This window comes from Dermacentor albipictus, chromosome 7, assembly GCF_038994185.2.
Source record: "Dermacentor albipictus isolate Rhodes 1998 colony chromosome 7, USDA_Dalb.pri_finalv2, whole genome shotgun sequence".
Taxonomy (NCBI): domain Eukaryota; kingdom Metazoa; phylum Arthropoda; class Arachnida; order Ixodida; family Ixodidae; genus Dermacentor; species Dermacentor albipictus.
In genome coordinates, this window is record NC_091827.1 from 116,962,033 (window position 1) to 116,981,911 (window position 19,879).

Sequence of the window (19,879 nt, forward strand, 5' to 3'; positions counted from 1 at the left end):
GCCCTCATTGAAGCGTTGCCGCTGTGGCTAGGAATTGAACCCGTGACCTTGCGTACAGTACCGAAACGCCATAACCAGCGAACCATCGGCTAGGATTGTAGATGAAACGTTCCTCGGAACCGTTAAAGATTGGGGCTACGTACGGTGCAAATGTTTTAACTTCCTGGGCATGTCGGAACTGAGCATTGCGCCTCTCGGTAATGCATGGAAACCCGCCGTGGTTGCTCAGTGGCTATGGTGTTTGGCTGCTGAGCACTAGGTCGCGGGATCGAATCCCGGCTACGGCAGCCCCATTTCGATGGTTGCAAAATGCGCAAGCGCCCGCGTACTTAAATTGAGGTCTACGTTAAAGAACCCCAGGTGCATGGACAAAGTTTCCGGAGTCCTCCACTAAGGCATGCCTCGTAATCAAAAAGTGGTTTTGGCACGTAAAGCCTCATACTTTAATTAATGCATGGTTGGGGCTAACAGACCGCTGCCACTTCGTGTAACCTGAGTGGTGCTAGCTCTTCGCACCGAGAAATAGATTTCCTTGTAGGCGCACTGATTGATAAGTAGAGCCCTGAAATGTGTTAGATCGTTTCGGTACTACTCGACATAGAATGGCTAATGGTTATGATAGAGAAAACAGGGGGGTAACTTAGAAGCCCAATTTTTAGTAATACCATGAGATGCCAACAAACAAGATACCAATGGGAAGAGGGTAAATTATTTATACTTACAAAGCCAATAAAACAATTGATAAATAATGCAAGTGAAAGTGGATGAAAAAACAACTTGCCGCAGGTAGGGACCGATCCCACGTCTTGGCATTATGCGTGCGATGCTCTAGCCAGCTACAGCAGCATAGGTTCCCCATCCGCTTTTTTGGGTATTTATTTGTTACTCCTACAACCAACCTTGGGAGTGTTAGCCAGCGCAACCACTCAAAAACCTAGGTGGTGGGTATGGAACCTCCTTTCAGTGAAGGCAACAGGTTAGTAAACCCGCACATTGTACCTGAAGGCACCAATGTCTCCGGATTCAAGACCCTCGTTATGGAATGAACATGAAGACTGAGGGGCCCGATTTTTATTAATAATATTATGAGATGCAAACAAACAAAGACACCAAGGAAAACAAATGGGAAGATACTTGTACTTCCCAAGTGAACGAAAGCAATGATAAATTAATGGCTATAAAAGTGGATGAAAAGACAACGCGGTTTCGCCATCCTCCCAGAAATAGCCAAGAAAGTGGGAATAGAAACCATGCTACAGTGGCTCAATTGGGTAGAGCATCGCACGCGTAAGGCGAACACGTCGGACCGTTCCCCACCTGCGGCAAGTTGTTTTTTCATCAACTTTCATTGCCGTCGATTTATCATTTCTTTTATTCACTTCGTAAGTATAAGTAATTTCGCCTATATTTTACTTGGTGTCTTTGTTGGCTTTTCATGATATGGCTAAAGGTTGTCATCCTGCACTAAGAGACAGACCTATAGGCAATCCGCAAACCAACAAAGCAGTACCACACTCAACCAGTGCATCTAAGGCGAGCCATATTACGATACATTTCGTTGGTGTCGATGCCGCAAGTGACTTCTCCGAAGTACTGTTGCACATTAGGGGGGGGGGGAGATATAGGAAACTACTCAAGTGACATAAAACACTAGTTCTGAAGTTTCATTGAGATCATCACTATACACATTAGGTTGGTCGTTGTGGATAGGTAGAATTTTACTTGTGTAAGCGCAACATCTGCAAAGCAACATCACGCAGCCTATAGTGTCGCGAAGACTTCGCAACCACTGTAGAGGTTTTAAAAAAAGACACTGCACGTAACACAAATAAACAAAAGCAGTAAACGAAACTCCCGTGATATATTGGTCGCACCTTGATGCAATTGATACTACAGGGGACAGAGATATAGGTTCCGTTCGCCTTAGCTCCCGCTATTTTTTATCACTTAGAGCAGCTGATACTAAGGACAAAATCACCTAAGACACTGATTTATCGACAAAGCACCTTTTTCTGAGTTCTAATTTTTACTGCCACCATGTTATTTTTTATTAACAGCTGAGTTGTACAGGAGGCAATCTTAGGGAAGATAAAGCAGGAGAGGACGACCTGAAGAGCGTGTTTCTTGCCTGGTATTCTACACAGGGCCAAAGGGAAATGGGAGATACAGAGAAGCAAGAAGGCAGATGGTAAATGACTATAGTACACTCAGCTACTCCTTCAGATCATATAGGATGCTATATAGACTCTACCTAGTGCGTCTATTCTGAAGGCGCACTACACGCAGCAGTAATGCATTCACGCCATAACGCTCTCGTGCAAACACAGTTACCACAGTGCTGAGACCACAAACGCCCTTGAGACGAGACCAAATGCAGGTGGGTTAACCACTATGACGTTGCTTCCCTTTTGGGCTTGCATTCTTCCCTTTGGAGCTTGCAACAATGCACTATTAAACAAAGGCGACAGGTTGTGTGCATCGCACATTTCTTTTTTAGAATATTGCGTTATCGCCCCCAAGAATCTGCTGCTGTCATCATAAATCAGATGTACATGTAAGGGAGAAGAGCAAGTGTAGGGCGAGGGGAAGAGGAGGAGGTGACCATAAACAAGGATGGCTACCTTGTCATACTCAAGTAAACCTGTTTTATTACAAATTTGGCCCAGTCACGGACACTATTCAAGCCTGTATAGTGCAACCCATCCGCATCGTTTCGCCGAGGACCATGTGTTTGGCCGTTATTGAAATTGGTGTGGACGTCGACAGACACGCAAGCGTGGCAATACTTTTCCACGGAGGCCGGTTCGCTCTTGCGGGTGACTACTCATCCCTTGTTCAAAACGCTCACGAACGACTTTTTGCTATTAGTGCTGCAACGTAACTGTGTACGACCAGCATGAGTGAATAAGGTCGAATATTCGAGAGTGAGGAAGGCATATTTCGCACCTGCTGGGGACTGAGGGGCCGGGGATCGATTGTTGTATTCGTATAGGAGGTTGTGGCCTAGTACTGCTCCAGGGTGGCCAATACTGCTCTGGTGAGGGAGTGCATTAGCGGTTCTGGTCACCGGGATCCGGGCGCACTCCAGGCCTGTTTATGCAATTTTATCTACACAGGGACTTTTTCTCCTGTGGAAAATTGCATGGCACCGGGATTCAAACCACGGTCCTCTTGCACGTGAGCCGGATGCTCTACCTCTACGCCACCACTGCACCGCTCAGGAGGAGGGAAGATAACCGATGGTCATTAAGGGTTATGGACTGGATTCCAAGGGAAGGGAAGCGAAGCAGGAGGCGGCAGAATGGGTTAGGTGGGTGGATGAGATTAAGAAGTTTGCAGGGATTACATGGCCACAATTAGTACATGACCGGGGTAGTTGGAGAAGTATGGCGGACGCCTTTGCCGTGCAGTGAGCGTAACGAGACTGATGATGATGATGAGGAGGATGATGATGACATTTTTCATCATATAATGGAACTCGAGCAGAGAAACAGTAAGCACCAGCAATAAATACTAGAGCTCGTGACGAAAGACGTACTCCAGCATTCTCGGATGCCGCCGTGGAAACCAGTAAAACCAGATCTTTAGGATGGTTCGTCACCTGCAGGCGCTCAAGCATGGCTCAGTTTTTATGAGTACGCATGAGACAAAAATATTTGGCGACAACGCCTTCACAGGGTTATGGATTTGCGCTTCTACCTATGAGGCATAGCGAAAAAGCGTACGTACGTTTTTTTAAAAGAGGAGGCTGCTCACTCCATGTTATCAGACTCGTCGATTGTACATCTGATTATATTATGTTTGCCCAAGAGCATGTAGCACGATATTCAAGCACAAATGCCGCATACTGTTGATGATTTGCTTACATATATGAAATATTTATGCACTCTGCAGGGTCAAGAGAGTGCTTTTAATGACTAGAGTACTTCATCCAATGAAGATCACAAACAGCGGTGTAAAAATGCGACCATGTTGACATCGGGAGGTCACCCTTTCTCATTTCAAGAGACCACCCTAATTAGCGACCATGCCGAGCTGGTGTACCTTCCTGTACAAGCCAATGGGAGGGAAGTCAAGGCTTTAATAGATAATGGAGCTTCTATAACGGTTGTAAGCAAATGTGAAATTCTGAACCTAAGCATCGTGGAAGATTGTCCTGTGAGGGTGTATGTTTATGACGGCAAGAAACAGACGTGTAATGAGTGGGCTGAAGTGTTCATTACATGAAAAGGAACAAGCATGTCAACTAAGGCTCTCGTAATCCATGGAGTATAATATCAATTGCTCTTGTATCTCCCAGTCCTTCAACAGCTACGACCTAATCTCTACTGGGATGAGGAAGTTACTACTTGAGATGACTGCCAAATGTCTTCGGTTTCATTTGCTGAACAACAAACTAAGCCCACTACCGTGGTGGGCGTCATAAAGCTGTATCCAGGGCTAGTATGTGTCGAGGGCTAACCAAAGGTCACATCAAAGTTTGAAGTACCATTTGAACTTCGGTACCAGACTGTAGTGATACGCAAGGCCTGCAATACGTTGAGAGAGAAGAAGTGTTGGTTGAAGGTAAAAATACAGAAGATGCTCGACGCCGGTGTAATCCACCCATCAACCTCTGCCTTTGCTTCTCCGATCACCATTGATCCTAAAGGAAAAGACACATTTTGTTTCTGTACTGATTACAGGCAAGTCAACAGAATCATTTCCCTTTCCAATGCCAAATACTGACGAAATCATCAATGAAACCGGGGGCTGGTATATATTTTCTCACTTGGACCTGTGCAAAGGCTCTGACAATTGCCACTGTCACAGAAGATAAGAAACGTTTTCCATGCCCGATACACCATTCTACATACAAATATACCACTCTACGTTTAGGCTGGAAGAACTCACCCACAAGGTTTCAGAAGGTAATGAATAATGCTTTAAATTATATATCGTAATATTTTACAATGTGTACATTGATGACATCATTGTGTATTCTAGGTCTGAGCAGGAGCACAGCGAACACCTGGCGAAGGTCTTGCAAGCACTTCGCAATGCCAATTTGAAGATAAACAAAAAAGTGTGATTTCTTTCAGCCCAAGGTCCTTGTTCTCGGTAGAGTGTTCGATGGTGCTACCTAATGTGCGAAGCAAAACTCTGTACATCGGATTTCCACACTTGAAAAGCCGCATCGCCTTCATTCACTGTGAGTTTTCCATTGACTAGCAGTTCACTTCAGGGCTTTCATTAGGGATTTTTCAAAGATGACAAAGTACCTGACCAGGCTGGCAAAAAACGATGTTTCGTTTATTTGCCCGATCACTAGGATGGGAAGTAGTCTATCAAGAACTAGTGTGCCGCATCTCGTCTGACCCAGTACTAACTCTACCTGAGTTCAGCCTGCCGTTCGAAATGAACAAAGATGCACCACATAATAGTACAGAAGCAGTGCTGCATCAAAGGGCCTGTTTTTCTCGACTAAATTGACAACTTCGATTCGTAGGGTACCATTGCTGCAACTTTACCAATTCTCAGCTCAACTGCTCTACGACGGAGACAGAGGTCCTTGCCCTCCTCACGGCGGTGCGATACTTTACCTTGTACATAGACGGCACACAATTGAATCTATATACGGACCATCAGGCTCTGAGCTACCTCGTCAGTTAGTCAGAGCCGAGAGGAAAGCTGGTGACCTGGAGAAACGAACTGCAGCAGCATGATTTTGAGGTTATATACCGGGCAGACAGTGGGTTGATGGATACAGTTGTATTATCTACACTGGCAGGTGACGTTAAGCATGAAGTGTTAAACGCGACAAAACTTTGGGAAGGATGCAAAAGTCTGCAGTTAGCCAACGGAAGGTTCGATCGTTCTCGTTCCAAAAATATTCCACATATACCATGACACTCCCCACTCTGGCGGTCTGATGGTTTCTGGCGAACTTATAATCAGCTTCTACAGAGGTCCACGTGGAAGAATATCAAGAAAGGTATAGACAGCTATGTTCGTTCATGTCACGTGCGCCACGTCAATAGGGCAAAGTACTGGCCACGGCCGGACCAGGTCGCATTGCCGCTTAGCTCAGACGCACCTTTGAGAGTAGTGCACATAGATTCGCAGAGTTGAAAAAGAAGAGCGAAGGTGTGCACCAAACACAGTTATTTCTAGTGGCAATGAACCAATGCAGAAGAATAGTAGCTGCACGCCCTGGAAAAAGAAATACAAATAGTGATATTGCTCTTCTTGACCGAGCGATGTGTTCGAAATTGAAAGTCATAGTATCTGACAATAGACACCCATTCATGAGCAAGAAGTTTCAGCAGTCGACAGACAGTCACGGGGCTGTGCTGCGGCGCTGCTCTCCGTGTCACCCCCAAGCCAATGGATTGGCGGAGAGAGTTATCCGTGATATCAAGCAGTTTCTGCCAATGCCGAAATTTCCGAATAGGGTGGAAGTACTGCCTAGAAGCAGCCGTCGCACACCATAATAGTACACATACAAGCTTTGGATGTAGCCCCCATTTCGTCGCGTATGGTGAAGTGACGAAACTGTCCACCGACTTCGAGCTTGTTTGTTCTGATAAACTTCAGCTCACTGAAGGAACAAAAACCACCGAGGAGCGCAGCAGGTATAGCGCAGCGATGAAACCCCAGTTCGACAAGAGGCATTGTAGATGTATACCTGATATCGAGTTCAACAACTTCGTTCTGGCCCGAAAGGGACCACCAGGAACCGACTTAAAAATTGTTGGTCCGTTCTAGGTCGTGGAAACGCGTGTGCAGCAAGGCGCATTCAAGATTTCCGGGTATATGAACAGTGGATAATTAGAGATTGCAGCTGTGAGCAACGCCCTTCCGTATCACCCATGGAGGGGCGAGACATAAAATAGGGTAAGTGTCAGGGAGAAGAAGAGCAAAGGTTGGGAGAAGGGGAGAAGAAGTGACATTAAACAAGGATGGATACCTTGTCACACTGACGTATCTCATTTTTCTTACATAAATGATAGCTCGAGACTCCTCATTTTTTTCGATAGCATAGTTTAATGTGTAGATAGGAGAGTTACGCAAAAGGCAGCTAACATTGTTTTCGCTGTACTTACGCACAGCGATGGTGATTGATTATGAAAGTCCTAAGTAGACATTTCAAAAATTAGACTAAAGAAACCTTTAGTTACGAACACCATTATTGTCACTGAATGTAGCGCCACTATAAAAGTCCACTGTCGCTGCTTCATTTACCGAAACGGAAACGCACTGCAACTACCTATATTGCCTCGATGTCTTCCATTTTGCGGTGGCTACGAAGCAGGCTGGAAGTTGAAATATCTCGTGCAGTACAGTCGCGCAACGCAGTCATTCAAATTAGTTTTGAGCATTTATTTGGCTCCTATACTGCTTTGAATTAGTTCGAGGGTTTCACAGAATAAGAAATTATATGACTTCCACCGTGGAGCGGCTAATACCTAGCGTTGCTCAATTTTGTAGGGTAAGGTATGAAATCTCATTCATATGTGACCTCTCTCTCTATCTTCCGTTCACTCACCTATCCCTGCCCCGTATGTAGGGTAGCAAACTAGACAAAGTCTAGTTAACCTCCCCGCCTTCCTCCCCTCCCTCTCTCTTTCCGTCTTGACATGTGGGGTACAAGAAATGTGGACGTTGCGTAATTCTGATGTCATTTATCGGTATTCTAATTTAAATACGTTCTCCTCGCATTTATTCTCTCTTGCATAGAGTACATGCTACAGTTGTGGAAAAGGGGCTGCGCAGTACTTCGCATTGGTTTGGGGAACACCTGAGAATAAAAGCATCTATGAGCTGCCTCCAGACCGGATCGCTACTGAGCCCGGGACTGATGCGTCGCAAGTACCCAGAGACATATCCGACCGATAAGTGCAGAGTATGCCGGAGGGAGACGGTTGATTACACGCACATCTTGTGGGACTGCGTTAAAAATCGAGAAAGAAAATAAAGAACGATCCCACTGCGGCTCGAGGCAGCCGCATTGAGCTACGACCAAGACGAACAGTTCTGGGCCATCCAGCAGGTCCTCGGGGTGCTCGAAAGCCAGGGACCCAGTGAGCCGGCAACGGCGAGCGCAGACCCGCGCCGAGTAACGGCGACTTCGTGTACGACGTAGGCCCTCGTCGGGGCGCGCAAGCGCCCAACTGCAGGCACAAATAAAGTTGGCTCTAATCCAATTGAGCTGCCTGTTCACAGAATGTGCTATGAAATACCTTAGCGTTTGACTTCATTTCTTACAGGCTGGGCGTCCCCTCGTCCTGCACCACAATGCCACAAAGCTGCTGTTGCCACTAACGTGTTTTATACGCAACCACTTCGGGTAATTTCTGACGTTGCTATTATGCAATGTTTATCAACAGCGATTACTTGGATTGGCTTACCAAATTGTGGGGGTGGCTAGTGGTAGACATGTGAAAGGGTGTGAAACAAATGGTCGGAAACAGATTTACTCATAAGCCAAAATATTCCGATACCGTACAAATTGAACCGTGTAAAAACAGGTCTCCAAGGGTTGGCGGCATGCGAGCATCAACCGACAAGACGTTAACTGTCTTGTGGCGGAGCGCAGCTACAGAAGTAGCCACGGCACGCGCATGTCTACAGATCATACTGTAGTACGAGCATTGTATGCTCCGATATTTCAACATGCTCCACGTAGCCCTTGCTGCCTGTTTGCTTCGCATGGAACCAGAAACATTCGCACGCTCCTTCACGCGGAATCTTTATAGTAGGCGGTTGTACATGGTAGATAAATAGCAGCAGTTATGCCGTGTTCATTGGAATAGGCTACCAAATTGTCGGGAACTAGCGCGCTCTGCAAGTATACGCCAATATTCACTTGCTTCGCAACTGCGGTCTGCCACCTATATATGCTGGTCGAAGCTCTCGTCAGAGCATTAAAATATCGGATAACTGTACGTGTTGCTTTATACAATAGCGAATGAGTTGTATTATTTGGTAAATGAAGATTTTAATGCTATCTTGCATACGAAAATTTGCTCGTGAATTTCCCATGGTGATATCTGCGCAAAGGTTTCTTTTGCATGACTAAATTATAAACGTTCTACGCCACTGATGACGAGTAAAGTGTTCACCACTGCAAGCAATGGCGGTGAAGCGAACGCTCCGACCAAGGGACATGCCTTTGTCCGGGAAGCAATGGGCAGGTGAACTGATTAAAGCAAGTCTCCTTATCGAAAGGTTGGCTTAAGCGACATACCTCGTTGTATCGCAGGTAAATACGTTAATGAAAGTGTCTCCTGAGCGTAATGTGTTCCCCTTCCTTCTTGTGTTGTCCTTCCTGTGTGCTAACCTGCATTTCACTGTACATTACGGAGACCTATCACATTCCGCGACCTCACACAGATACGTGCCTCGTCGTCCACTCTACTGGCCTGTCGCAAATGTGCTCAGAGAAGTGCGGCTCATTTTTTGCGCTCATAATAGGCATAGTATAACCCTAAAACTGGTGGCTTTCCAAGGCCATAGATGATTGCGGCAACGAAGGCAGTAAATGTGCCAGAAAGAAGCGCCGCTGTGTTTTTCTGGAGACACATTTACGGCAGCATCATTATTGTGTGAATGCTCACAAGCGTGCAATTTTACATCTTCTTTAACACAAAACATCTAATATTTGTTCTGTATCATAGTGAACATAGGTAGTTACAAAGTTGCAGTTGCAAAATGTGATCGCCTTTGGCTCTTTGTTATATAACCCTCCCAAAATTACGTACTAGAGACGTGTATTCTTAAACAGGAATAATAGGTCACATATGTAAATTATTTCAGCAGCTTGCCATGAAAATATCAGATCGTTGACCCTTTATTGCCGTTCGCGAATTTCATAGTAATAATGACTTCCCTGCTGATGACTCCTCGACTAGTGGCGTACAAGTGGCGCGAAAATAAAAGCTCCAAGATGACGCGTAATATATCAGTAAGTTGCGCGCTCACGCTCGTCTTCGGTAAATTCAATGGTGCTTGGTGATGGTCCCTCGCTGACGTGGAAGGCGACGTTCTTCCTAAAAAACGAAAAAAAACAAATGCATTTAACAACGTGCAACATTTTTGTTATGAGGCTGTAGGGTTACAACAGACTCAGCCACAGTAGAATTATGTACAAATACACATACTGTGAAGGTTAAGATGCGCCCATGGGTGCAGGCGCTTGCACGGTAGGCGAAATAAAGAAGAGGCGGATGTAAACAGGTGTTCGAGTGGACTGTTGATTGTCTCTCTCTTTTAAAACGGCGCAGCCGCTAAATGGCCCTTTGCTCGACGAGCCACCCTCGACGACCGTATTGCGGAGGGGGTGCAACCTAAGGCATGCTGCTTCATCTCCTCCAGCGCTTGCGGCACCACTCGGACACGGCACCCGCGGTTTCTAGGCCTCTCATATGGTCGCCATTCCGCTTGTCATCCTAACTCCTCCGGTCACGAACTACCCTCCCGTCGCTATGCATAGCGACGGGAGGGTAGGGACAGGGCCAGGGCGGGACTGCGGGACAGGGCGAGCGCAAGAGTGGTGTGTTGCAGGGTCTACAAGGTCAGAAACAAAAGCCAGCATAGCGAAAATTCACGGATCCTTATGTTTAGAAAGGTCACCGAAGGTCACCGTACGCACTCTGTTGGGCGTGACTTGCGCTTCCGCGACCCTCAGCGGCTACTGCATCTTCAGTCGACGCTGTCCATAGCCATTCGACTGTGGCCTCTAGCCTAATGGCTATGGTCGCACATGCCATAGCAGCGCTGGTCAAGCGCTTCGAAGACGTCACGGTTTCAGTCACTCAACCCCTTGTGCATAGCGCAGTTCCTACAACATCTACCTTGGAGGTTCCAAAGTTTCGTGGCTTCGACAACGGCTGGTCGATATGTGTGACGCTGACGAGATAGCCGGAACGGAAGCCTGCCGTGAAGGCTGAGAACATACGAGCATAATGCTCTACTTCAGCACCATTCGGCCTCTTTCAAGCCAGTGGTCAGCGCCTGTCGCGCTTGTTAGGAAAGAGAATGACTGAGATTTTCTGTCGACTACACGCAGCTCAGTTAATGTACGACACCTGACGCGTACCCACTAATTCAAATTGATTATGCTATTGATACGGTCCGCCATTCCAAGTTATTTTCTTCGCTGGATTTACGCGCGGGATACTCGCAGATCAATGTCACTTAAGAAGATAAGTGCAAGGCAGCCTTTCGGACTCCTTCTGGATTGTACAAATCTAGCCAGATACTGTTTGCACTGCACACGGCTCCTAGTACCTTTTTGCTTCCCATAAATCGCGTGCTAGGACCACTGAAGAACAAAGCTTGTGTCATCTATTTGGACGACATCGTGGTCGCTCGCGCAACGTAAGAACAACATCTGCGCAATTTGACGAAGTACTACACAAGCTCCATAAGGCTGGGTTTCGGTTGAACCGCGAGACCTGCCAGTTTGTTCTCTCCAAGATTTCACGCATAGGACATACTAACGACATCCAGCAACGCCCGGAGTGCATTGCTGCTGTGGCAAAATATCCCACACCAACTTGCCTGAAAAAATTTCGGCGGTTTATTTTGGCGCAGATCGTGTCAGTTTCTCGCTTTACCTCGTCTATGCAAGCAGCGGACGTGATTGCATCAGCCACCGCGGCCGCACCAATTTTAGCAATATTCAAACCTCCCCTAATCCTGACGATAATCTTGATGTCATTTTTCTGCAGCAGAGGCATTTTACCGCGAAGGATGATAGCCTTCTTGACGCTAGCAGGCGAGTTTGGACTCACTTTGCCATTCTTGGGTCCCGGCCCGTCGTTAGGGCTAACAGCGTTGCCGCCGTATGATGGCCTTGGCTTGGTCGTAGAATTCCTCTGGGTGGTAATTTTCCAGCCAGCATCCTACGAAACGTCATCATCGCCTTCAATGGATACAAGGTGCCCAACTACTTTCGTTATGGTAACGCGCTGGTTACGTGCACGCTTTACTGCAAGCACATTGATGTTAGTTATGCTTGTGGAAAGCTGGAGCATGGCGCTGACGTCTGCCCCTCGTTGGAAGAAGTGGTTTGCAGGGGCTGCGGTTCAACCCATCCCGGTGAGGCCCACCGGTGTACGCCCAAGTGTGAACTGTGTTGGGGAGAGCATATCACGGCTGCCAAGGAGTGCCAGCAGCGGTCCCGTACCCGCTACGTGGTCCGGCGCCATCGTTTTGAGTGGGCTATGGCGGAAATCAAGGCAGAGGATGAAGACAGGGGAGGCTTCAGGTACGACTAAAGCCAGTTCGCGACGTTGGGGAAGACGCTGGAGACTGGTAAGGACAAGATCGTGGGCGTCGGGGTTCAAGATCAAGATCAAGGAGACCAGGTAGAGCATCTCGCAGCCGCTCCGGTGGCCGGTTTAAGAGCAGATCGGCACCAAAGGTGCGCTTTGAACTGGACGGACAGTTGGGAACTAAGACTGCGCGTGGCCCCAACGGGACTGCGGGACAGGGCGTGCGCAAGAGTGGTGTGTTGCAGGGTCTACAAGGTCAGAAACAAAAGCCAGCATAGCGACAATTCACGGATCCTTATGTTTAGAAAGCATATCCGAATATGCTCAGAATGTGCTCAGAAAGCATAAGGACTTGCATATTCGTACTTTCTGATAATTGTGCTGGCCTGACAATGGGGAGAGCGACAAGGCATCCGCGTGCGAATGTTTACGGCCAGAGTGGTACAGCACTCGAATATCATACTCTCGGAGGCGATGCGCTCATCGAGAGAGTGACCTGAAGGATATTTCAAGGTCGACAGCCAGCAGAGTACATGGTGGCGCGTGATGACGTTGAACGGGTGTCTGTCCGACAACCCACTTTGTGACTTCTGCGGGTGCAATGAAACAATCGCGCACCTTCTTTGTGAGTGCTCTCGTTTCAACCCGCAAAGAGCAGTCCTCTCAGCCACCCTAGACAAACTGGACAAGCGCCCACTGTCAGAAAACAAGATCCTTGGACACTGGCCTACGCGAACATCAGCGCGATCGGCTATGAAGGCACTGCTGCGGTATTTAAAAGACACTGGACTTTCTGACAGATTGTGACTTCACTGTGTGACTCAGGATTGTACGGTGCACTGCATCACAGTAGGAACGCCTTTGCGGGCTGCATGACAGTGCCCACAGAAACAGTTTGTGTGTACGTGCGTGTGTGTGTAGTTTCTTTTTTTTAAATCCTTCTCCCTCTCACCTATTGCTTCCCCTTTCCCCTCCCCCAGTACAGGGTAGCCAACCGGAGATAATCTCTGGTTAACCTCCCTGTCTTTCCTTTGCCTTTCTCTCTCTCTCTCTCTCTCTTGAACGGGTGGCCGTAGAGCTAAGGACGAAACGTATTTATGGCCCAAATGATAGCCAGGCATTCTTTTTTTGTAACGGAATAGTTTGCTTCCGCTTTCATCAATGCGCGGCTAGCGAAGGCAACAACGTATTCATGGAAGCCAGTCTTTTGTTGTGCATCTGTGTGTATTTCTCTGGGTGCGCTTGGGTCAAAATGTCGGAGTATGGGGGGTGACGTTAGAAGACGACGCAGAGTCGTGAATGCGGCATCGCAAACTGGCGGCCAGGCCAAGAGGTCGTGGCTAAACGCGAGAAGATGCGTCAAAGGCGCTATTGTGGTGGCGAAGTTCTGGATTAAACGACGAAAATAGGAGCATAATCCGATGAAGCTGCGATGTGCTTTTGTAGTCTTTGCTCGTGGGAATTCCGCAACGGCTTGGAGTTTGGTTGGATCTGGGAGCACACCATCTTTCGAAAGAACGTGGCCAAGGATGACTAGCTGCTGGGCGGTGAAGCGACATCTCTTTAAGTTGAGCTGGAGTCCAGCATCGGCAAGGCAAGTGAGCATGCGTTTGCGTCGGAACAGGTGAGAAGAAACGTCCGGGGAAAACATGACAATGTCATCCACATAACAAATGCATGTCCGCCATTTGAGGGGCCGGAGGAAGTTATTCATTATTCTTTTAAACGTTCCAGGCGCATTACAGAGGCCAAAGGGCACCACGGTAAATTCTTATAAGCCGCCAGCATAAGAAATGCTGTTCTCGGGTGGCCTGCGCCAGCCACCGGGACCTGCCAATAACCGGAACGTAAGTCTAAGGATGAAAAGAATTCAGTGCATTGGGGGCAGTCCAGTGTGTCGTTAATATGGGGAAGAGGATAGACATCTTTGCGGGTTATCTGTTGAGTCGTCGATAGTCCTCACAAAAACGAATTGTCCCATCTTTCTTTTTGGTCAGCACTACCGGAGAAGCCCATGTGTAATGGCTGTATCATGCCGCGTCGGAGCATGTCTCCTACGTGCTCATCGATGACACGGTGCTCCGTTACGGACACGCCGTATGGACGTTGGCGTAGAGGCGCATGGCTGCCGGTGTCGATGTGATGAACAAATGTGGAGGTACGTGCGAAACATTTTTTTGGAGGTTGAAAGAAGTTCTAAATCGGTTAAGGAGGCCGACAATCTGCGTGCGCTGACTCAGAGAGAGGCTGGGATCAATAAACGGAGCAAACGTTCAGTCACATGCAGGCGGGGGAGGGGGGGGAGGAAGGCAGGCGCAGGGGCAGAGAGAGCCATGGCGTCAACGTGAAGAGGAGTCCAGTCATCAGGCACATCGTAGAAAGAGCTCGAGTCGCATTCGTCAGCAAAACCGAGGCACTCACTATGATGTAAGCTTGATGGACACGAAAACGGGTTCGAAACGTAAAGTGCGCTGGAGCCCTGGCGAAAGGGATTCTGGGAAAAGGGAAGTAAGAACGGATGACGGCGAGCACCAGTTTGAGATGGCGCGAAAAGAACTGTGGAATCGTAGAAAGCCGCACAGGAAACGGGTAAAAGGGGGGAAGAGAAAGGAGGGATATCAGTGTCGCTGGCGACGAGCCCTCGAGCAGAAGGTGGAGGCCAATCTTCAGAAAGACTGCCGCAAAATCGAGTCAGCGTAAGTTCTGCACGGGCGCAACCAATAACAGCGTGATAGGATGAGAGGAAACCCCATCGTAGAATGATGGCATGAGAGCAGCGGGGAAGAACAAACTCAATGCGGTATAAACTGTCTTGTATGGCGACATGGATGGTACATGTTCCTAAGGGATCAATTGGCTCAGCGCTTGCTGTGCGTAGCGAAATGGCAGTAAATGGCGACGCGACATTTTGGAGAGTACGGCGAAGCTGGTCGGCAGTCACGGACACTGATGCACCCGTGTAGACAAGCGCGTGAACGGCGATACTTTCGGCAAAAACTTCAATGACATTCCTAGGGAATAAACGAGGGCTTGAGCAGTTTGAAGAGATCGCACTTATTGCCTCCGGAACAGCGCCTTTTAGTTTTCCTACGGACGATGGGAGACAGAGAACGTCGACGGAGAGATCGAGGCCTACGAGCGTTGAAGCTTTGGGGAAGAGGAGATGAAGGAGCGAAGTGCGGAGCTGGTGGTGAATAGCGGGACTGGGAATCAAGATTATTCCCTTGAAGTCTCGCAGTATCTAGAGGATACCAACCCCGCCGGTGGCAGAACTGTGCCACGTTACCAGCAAAACCACACGCGAAGCAGATCGGCCGGTTGTTTGGGTGCGCCATGAATTATCAACAGGGGGCCTAGGTAGCGGTGCATAGTTGTGAGCTGGGCGTAGGGGCTGCGGAGGCACGCAGAAGCCGCTTCTAGGCAAGCAGTTCGCAGCTGGAGAAGGCGAGACATAGAAGCCGCTTGTGGGCGTGTAGTGCGCAACTTCAGGCGGAGGTCTGGGCCGAGCGACGTCGGCAGCATACGTGAGCGCAAGCGGCGCTGAAGGTTGCTGATTAGCGAGAGGTAGTTATCATACATGAACAAGTCCTACATTAACATTAACATCGCGTCATGCATGAACAAGTCAGCATCGCTGACTTGTTCCTGTATGACGCTTCTGAGTTCCGGGGGCGAAGACGACTCAGACAACTGGGTAGCAGGCAGCCGTGACAGTTGGCGCGTGACTTCTTGGCGAACCAATCGCTTGATATGGTCCAGGAACGAAGAGTAGGTGGGAGCAGCACTAGAACTGTCGGTTAAAGCCGAAACTGCGTCGTCAGGTGCGGCAGCTCGGCTCGTAGTAAGGCACTGTTTATGCAACTCATCGTAACCCTGGCACAGTGTAACGACCTCCTCAATCGTTTCAGGATTTTTCACCAAGAGCATTTGGAAGCCGTCACCCTCTATGCCCTTCATGACATTCTTGATCTTTTCAGAGTTGGGCATGGCGGGATTAATGCGCCGGCAAAGGTCACTCCAGAAAGATAGAAGAGGACGTTAGTCAGTTTAGCTTTGTCATCCTATTTGTTATGAGCACTCACGTGACCGTATGACGAGAGCCAATCTTTCACGTCATAGTCATCGTTGCCGCCGAATAAAGGAGGATCTCATTGACGTGGAGCATCGGAGCAGGCGATAGGTGATGCCAGGGGAGGATTGGGCTGCGCGGCGTCCTGATGCATTGCAGAAATGGTAGGGAGCGTCCGGCTTCGGAGTTCCAGGTTTGTGAATGGCCCAGCACCTCCGCCAAATGTCAAGAAGCGTTATGGTTCAATTGATGAAACGCTCAGATAGCACAGCCCCGAAGCGAGAGGACACACAGCTTCGGCAACAAAGGCACAAGGCTATACCACTCGTTGTCGTCGTCTTTCTTGAAGCAGTGCCTGCTGCTCGTTTTCATCCAGTACAATTGCAACATGTGAATTAAAGTAATAAATAGAACGTAATCAGTGCACTTTCTTTAGTATTAAATTCCCCCTGCAAGTGATTCTCGTTCATTTGAATGGTTACGCTCAATGACTACAAATATCATATCTGCTCCAAGTTATTTTTAAAAATTCATTATGGTCCCAAAAATTATAAAAGAAACGTTGTATAAATATGCAATAAACTAATATTCGCCCGCTATCCCTGGCAATATGGCAGTTGACACATTACTTAGTGGCTTCCGAAAGTGATCGACGAGATCGCCCATCAATAACAATTAACGATGTTCTTGTTTTATTTTTTTTCGTCAGTGGCGGGAGTAGGGACTGCAGATTAAGTGTATTGTAGACTTCGATCACTCGGATCACAAATATTAGGTCTGTTCAATTATGCTGAGTTTGAAAAATCTGATGCTGCGCAAGCTTTCAGCCATTGCGAGCGTTGTTCTCGACTTGACAGCACAACCTGCGCTACATGCACCGAACTGATTAATTTCACGGCATAGGGGGCACGAATTCTCGCCAATCTTTTCTAGCAATTCAAAAGAACAGCTGGTGCCGGCTACGGCTCATCTATGAGAGAAGAGGACAGCCACTCCACTTTTTAATTAGTGACCAGAGCAGCGCAATTTTTCATTAAAATAGTAAGATTAGCTGCCTGCAATAACTGAAACCTTTCGTGTAAAGAGTGGGATGTCATCTGTGGCAGATCGTTAGAGGCACATAGCAGGCATTGTTGTATTTGTTTGTGTCATTTTCACACCACACTCTACGCCAAAGTGTCACACACTCTGAAGAGATGTTTTCTCATCATGAGCACAAGCCGTATTAACTCGATTGCGTTAAGGAGCCCATATCGCAGTAAATCAGCCGTCAGCGTCCGGCAGTGGCGTCTGGCGTCCAGCATAGGCATCTGGCGTCGAGCACCGGCTGTCATGTCAGCAAAAAACAACTTTTAAACACTCATACCGAGGCCATTTCTGTGACCCAGGGAATGTACTGAAATAATTGAATTTCTCAAGCTACAAGACGTGGACGAATCGTAAACTACGACACAGAACCTACATACATGATAACTCTTTGACTAGAATTTGGCTATATGAGAAAACAAAATGTGTTACGCGAAAACTCAAGAACCCCATTTTCCAGCGTTTCCACTATTCACAGACTGATCGTCTGTGAAGAATTATCACACGCGACGGTACATATGTTGCTGAGAGCTGGAAAGTAGGTTGGCTAATGCAAACTTTAGAGGGAGCAATGTGATAGCCTTCTATACCGTGCCGCCTACAAGGGGCATCGCACTCGTGCGTGTTAAAATGAAGAGGTGAATTGGTGTGCATATTACTGCGAATAAAATACTGCGTTAGTTGAGCCATTTATTTAAATATGTCCATGGTGGCCAATATACGCAAATTACATTTCGGAAAATGATTTCGGAATTCCTTCCAAATCGTGAGGATATGTTTAAGCAATATAGTCTGGATTGATATTACAACAGATAACTACAGAATAAAGTCAATGAAAATAGTAATTCAGTGGATTATCACGAAAATTTGGCTGATTACCTTTTGGCCTAAAGTGGTCAGATCATAATCAATTCTAAGTCTATTTTCATTAGGCAACACTGGCTGCATCCGCTGTATTGTTACGGCACACTTGCGAGGGTCGGTGTTCGTTGCGAGGCTTAGCTTCCCGGGCGCGGTTACAGGATGCTAAGCCAATGGGTTTTTCTTCCATGGACATCAGTCCGGACGTCATTATCTAGAGGCACACTGAATAGAAAAATAACCTGTGCGCGTACGTTTTTATTTTCAGAGACGTGTGCTTAAGCGCCCTGAAAAATTATTAGCTCGTTCTCTAAATTCAGGGTCCAGCTTCTGAGGCAACCTTGTCTTGCAATACAAAGCCCACGATAGCGCCATCATGGAACCATGTCACATAGGGAAAATTTAACGGTACTAATGCCACTGTAGTAGAAGCTAATCAAGCTCTAGGCACGCATCTCATAAGAATCCTGGTTGCACTACTTGCCTTGGATTGGCATTTTGCACGTTTATCGTTTTTTGAAAATGGGGGATAAAGAGGGGCTTGCCAGGCTGAATGTCAGGGGTTGCTTTGACACGCTAGTGCCTTCAGTCCTCCTCAGCCTGCGTAACTTTTTGCATGGTAGTGTTTCGCGCGTTTTAGGGCGTTCACCATTCGTCGGGAACTCCACGCAGTTTTCGGTATGTCTTTCTGCCTGTATGTTTGTCCATCCACGTCTAACCTATTTCACACCAACTTGGTTCGCTCTGAAGTCTTAGGCCTAATGGGTAGAGTATGGGCCTGCAGTTTTCATGGAACTGGATTCGAAACCAACTGCCAAACTTGGTTGCCTGTGTTGGTGCCATTGGCTCTGTGCCGCTTTTCAATGAACCCCGTACACGCTCATTTAGGTCGCTAGATGTTTCATTGGGTATATCTTGCTCTTCAATCAGTCAGTCAGTCAAGAACTTGATTCAAGTCCTGAGGAGTTTCAAGCCGTTGGTGATCCCACGCGGGGAACTCCTCCGGCAGAAACCGTAGGTGACGCCCAAATCGGGATGGGAATGTGGTGAGACTCCGTCAGTTCTTGGGCCCTCTGGACGGCCTTGAGTTGGAGTTTGAGGTCCGGGCTTTTGAGGGCTTCTTCCCATTCGGGCTCACTGGAGAGAGGGCCCTTTGGTAACGCGGTACATTGCCATAGCATGTGCGAGAGTGAGCAAAAGTGTTCTGGGCAGTCTGGGCAATTTGCCGGGATTTCTGAGTTATAGTGACTTAGTAGGCCTCGTGACGGATACGAGTCCGTTTGTAGCATTCGAAACGCGGCCGCCTGCGCGCGTTCGAGTTTGGCGTGTGGGAGCGGGGATTTGGTTCTGCCTTTCCGATAGTGGGAGGTGATTTCTTGGTAAGTGAGCAGCGGGTCATTAAACTGAATGTCCAGCCCCTCGGAGGCCATGGGAGTGTCGCGGCGGGCAAGTTCTCGCGAATGGTCATGGGCCGTTTCATTGAGGTTAGCTTTTTGCGGGTGCATGTCTTTCCCCGTGTGAGCGGGGAACCAGGAGAGGCATCGTTTTCTCTCTTTTGAGCTCGCTAGTAGTATACGCGCTGCTTCGTTAGATGCGTTGCCGC

General features: G+C 47.9%; 1 protein-coding gene across 1 annotated transcript in view; it reads right to left on the reverse strand.

Moving 5' to 3' along the window:
• LOC139047589 (uncharacterized) overlaps positions 1 to 19,879 on the reverse strand; it is a 114,462-nt gene that overhangs the window by 68,692 nt on the left and 25,891 nt on the right. The window contains exon 3 of the mRNA XM_070521455.1: positions 9,964 to 10,031. Within this exon, the coding sequence (XP_070377556.1) occupies positions 9,964 to 10,031 (68 nt within the window). The remainder of the gene's footprint in view (positions 1 to 9,963; positions 10,032 to 19,879) is intronic.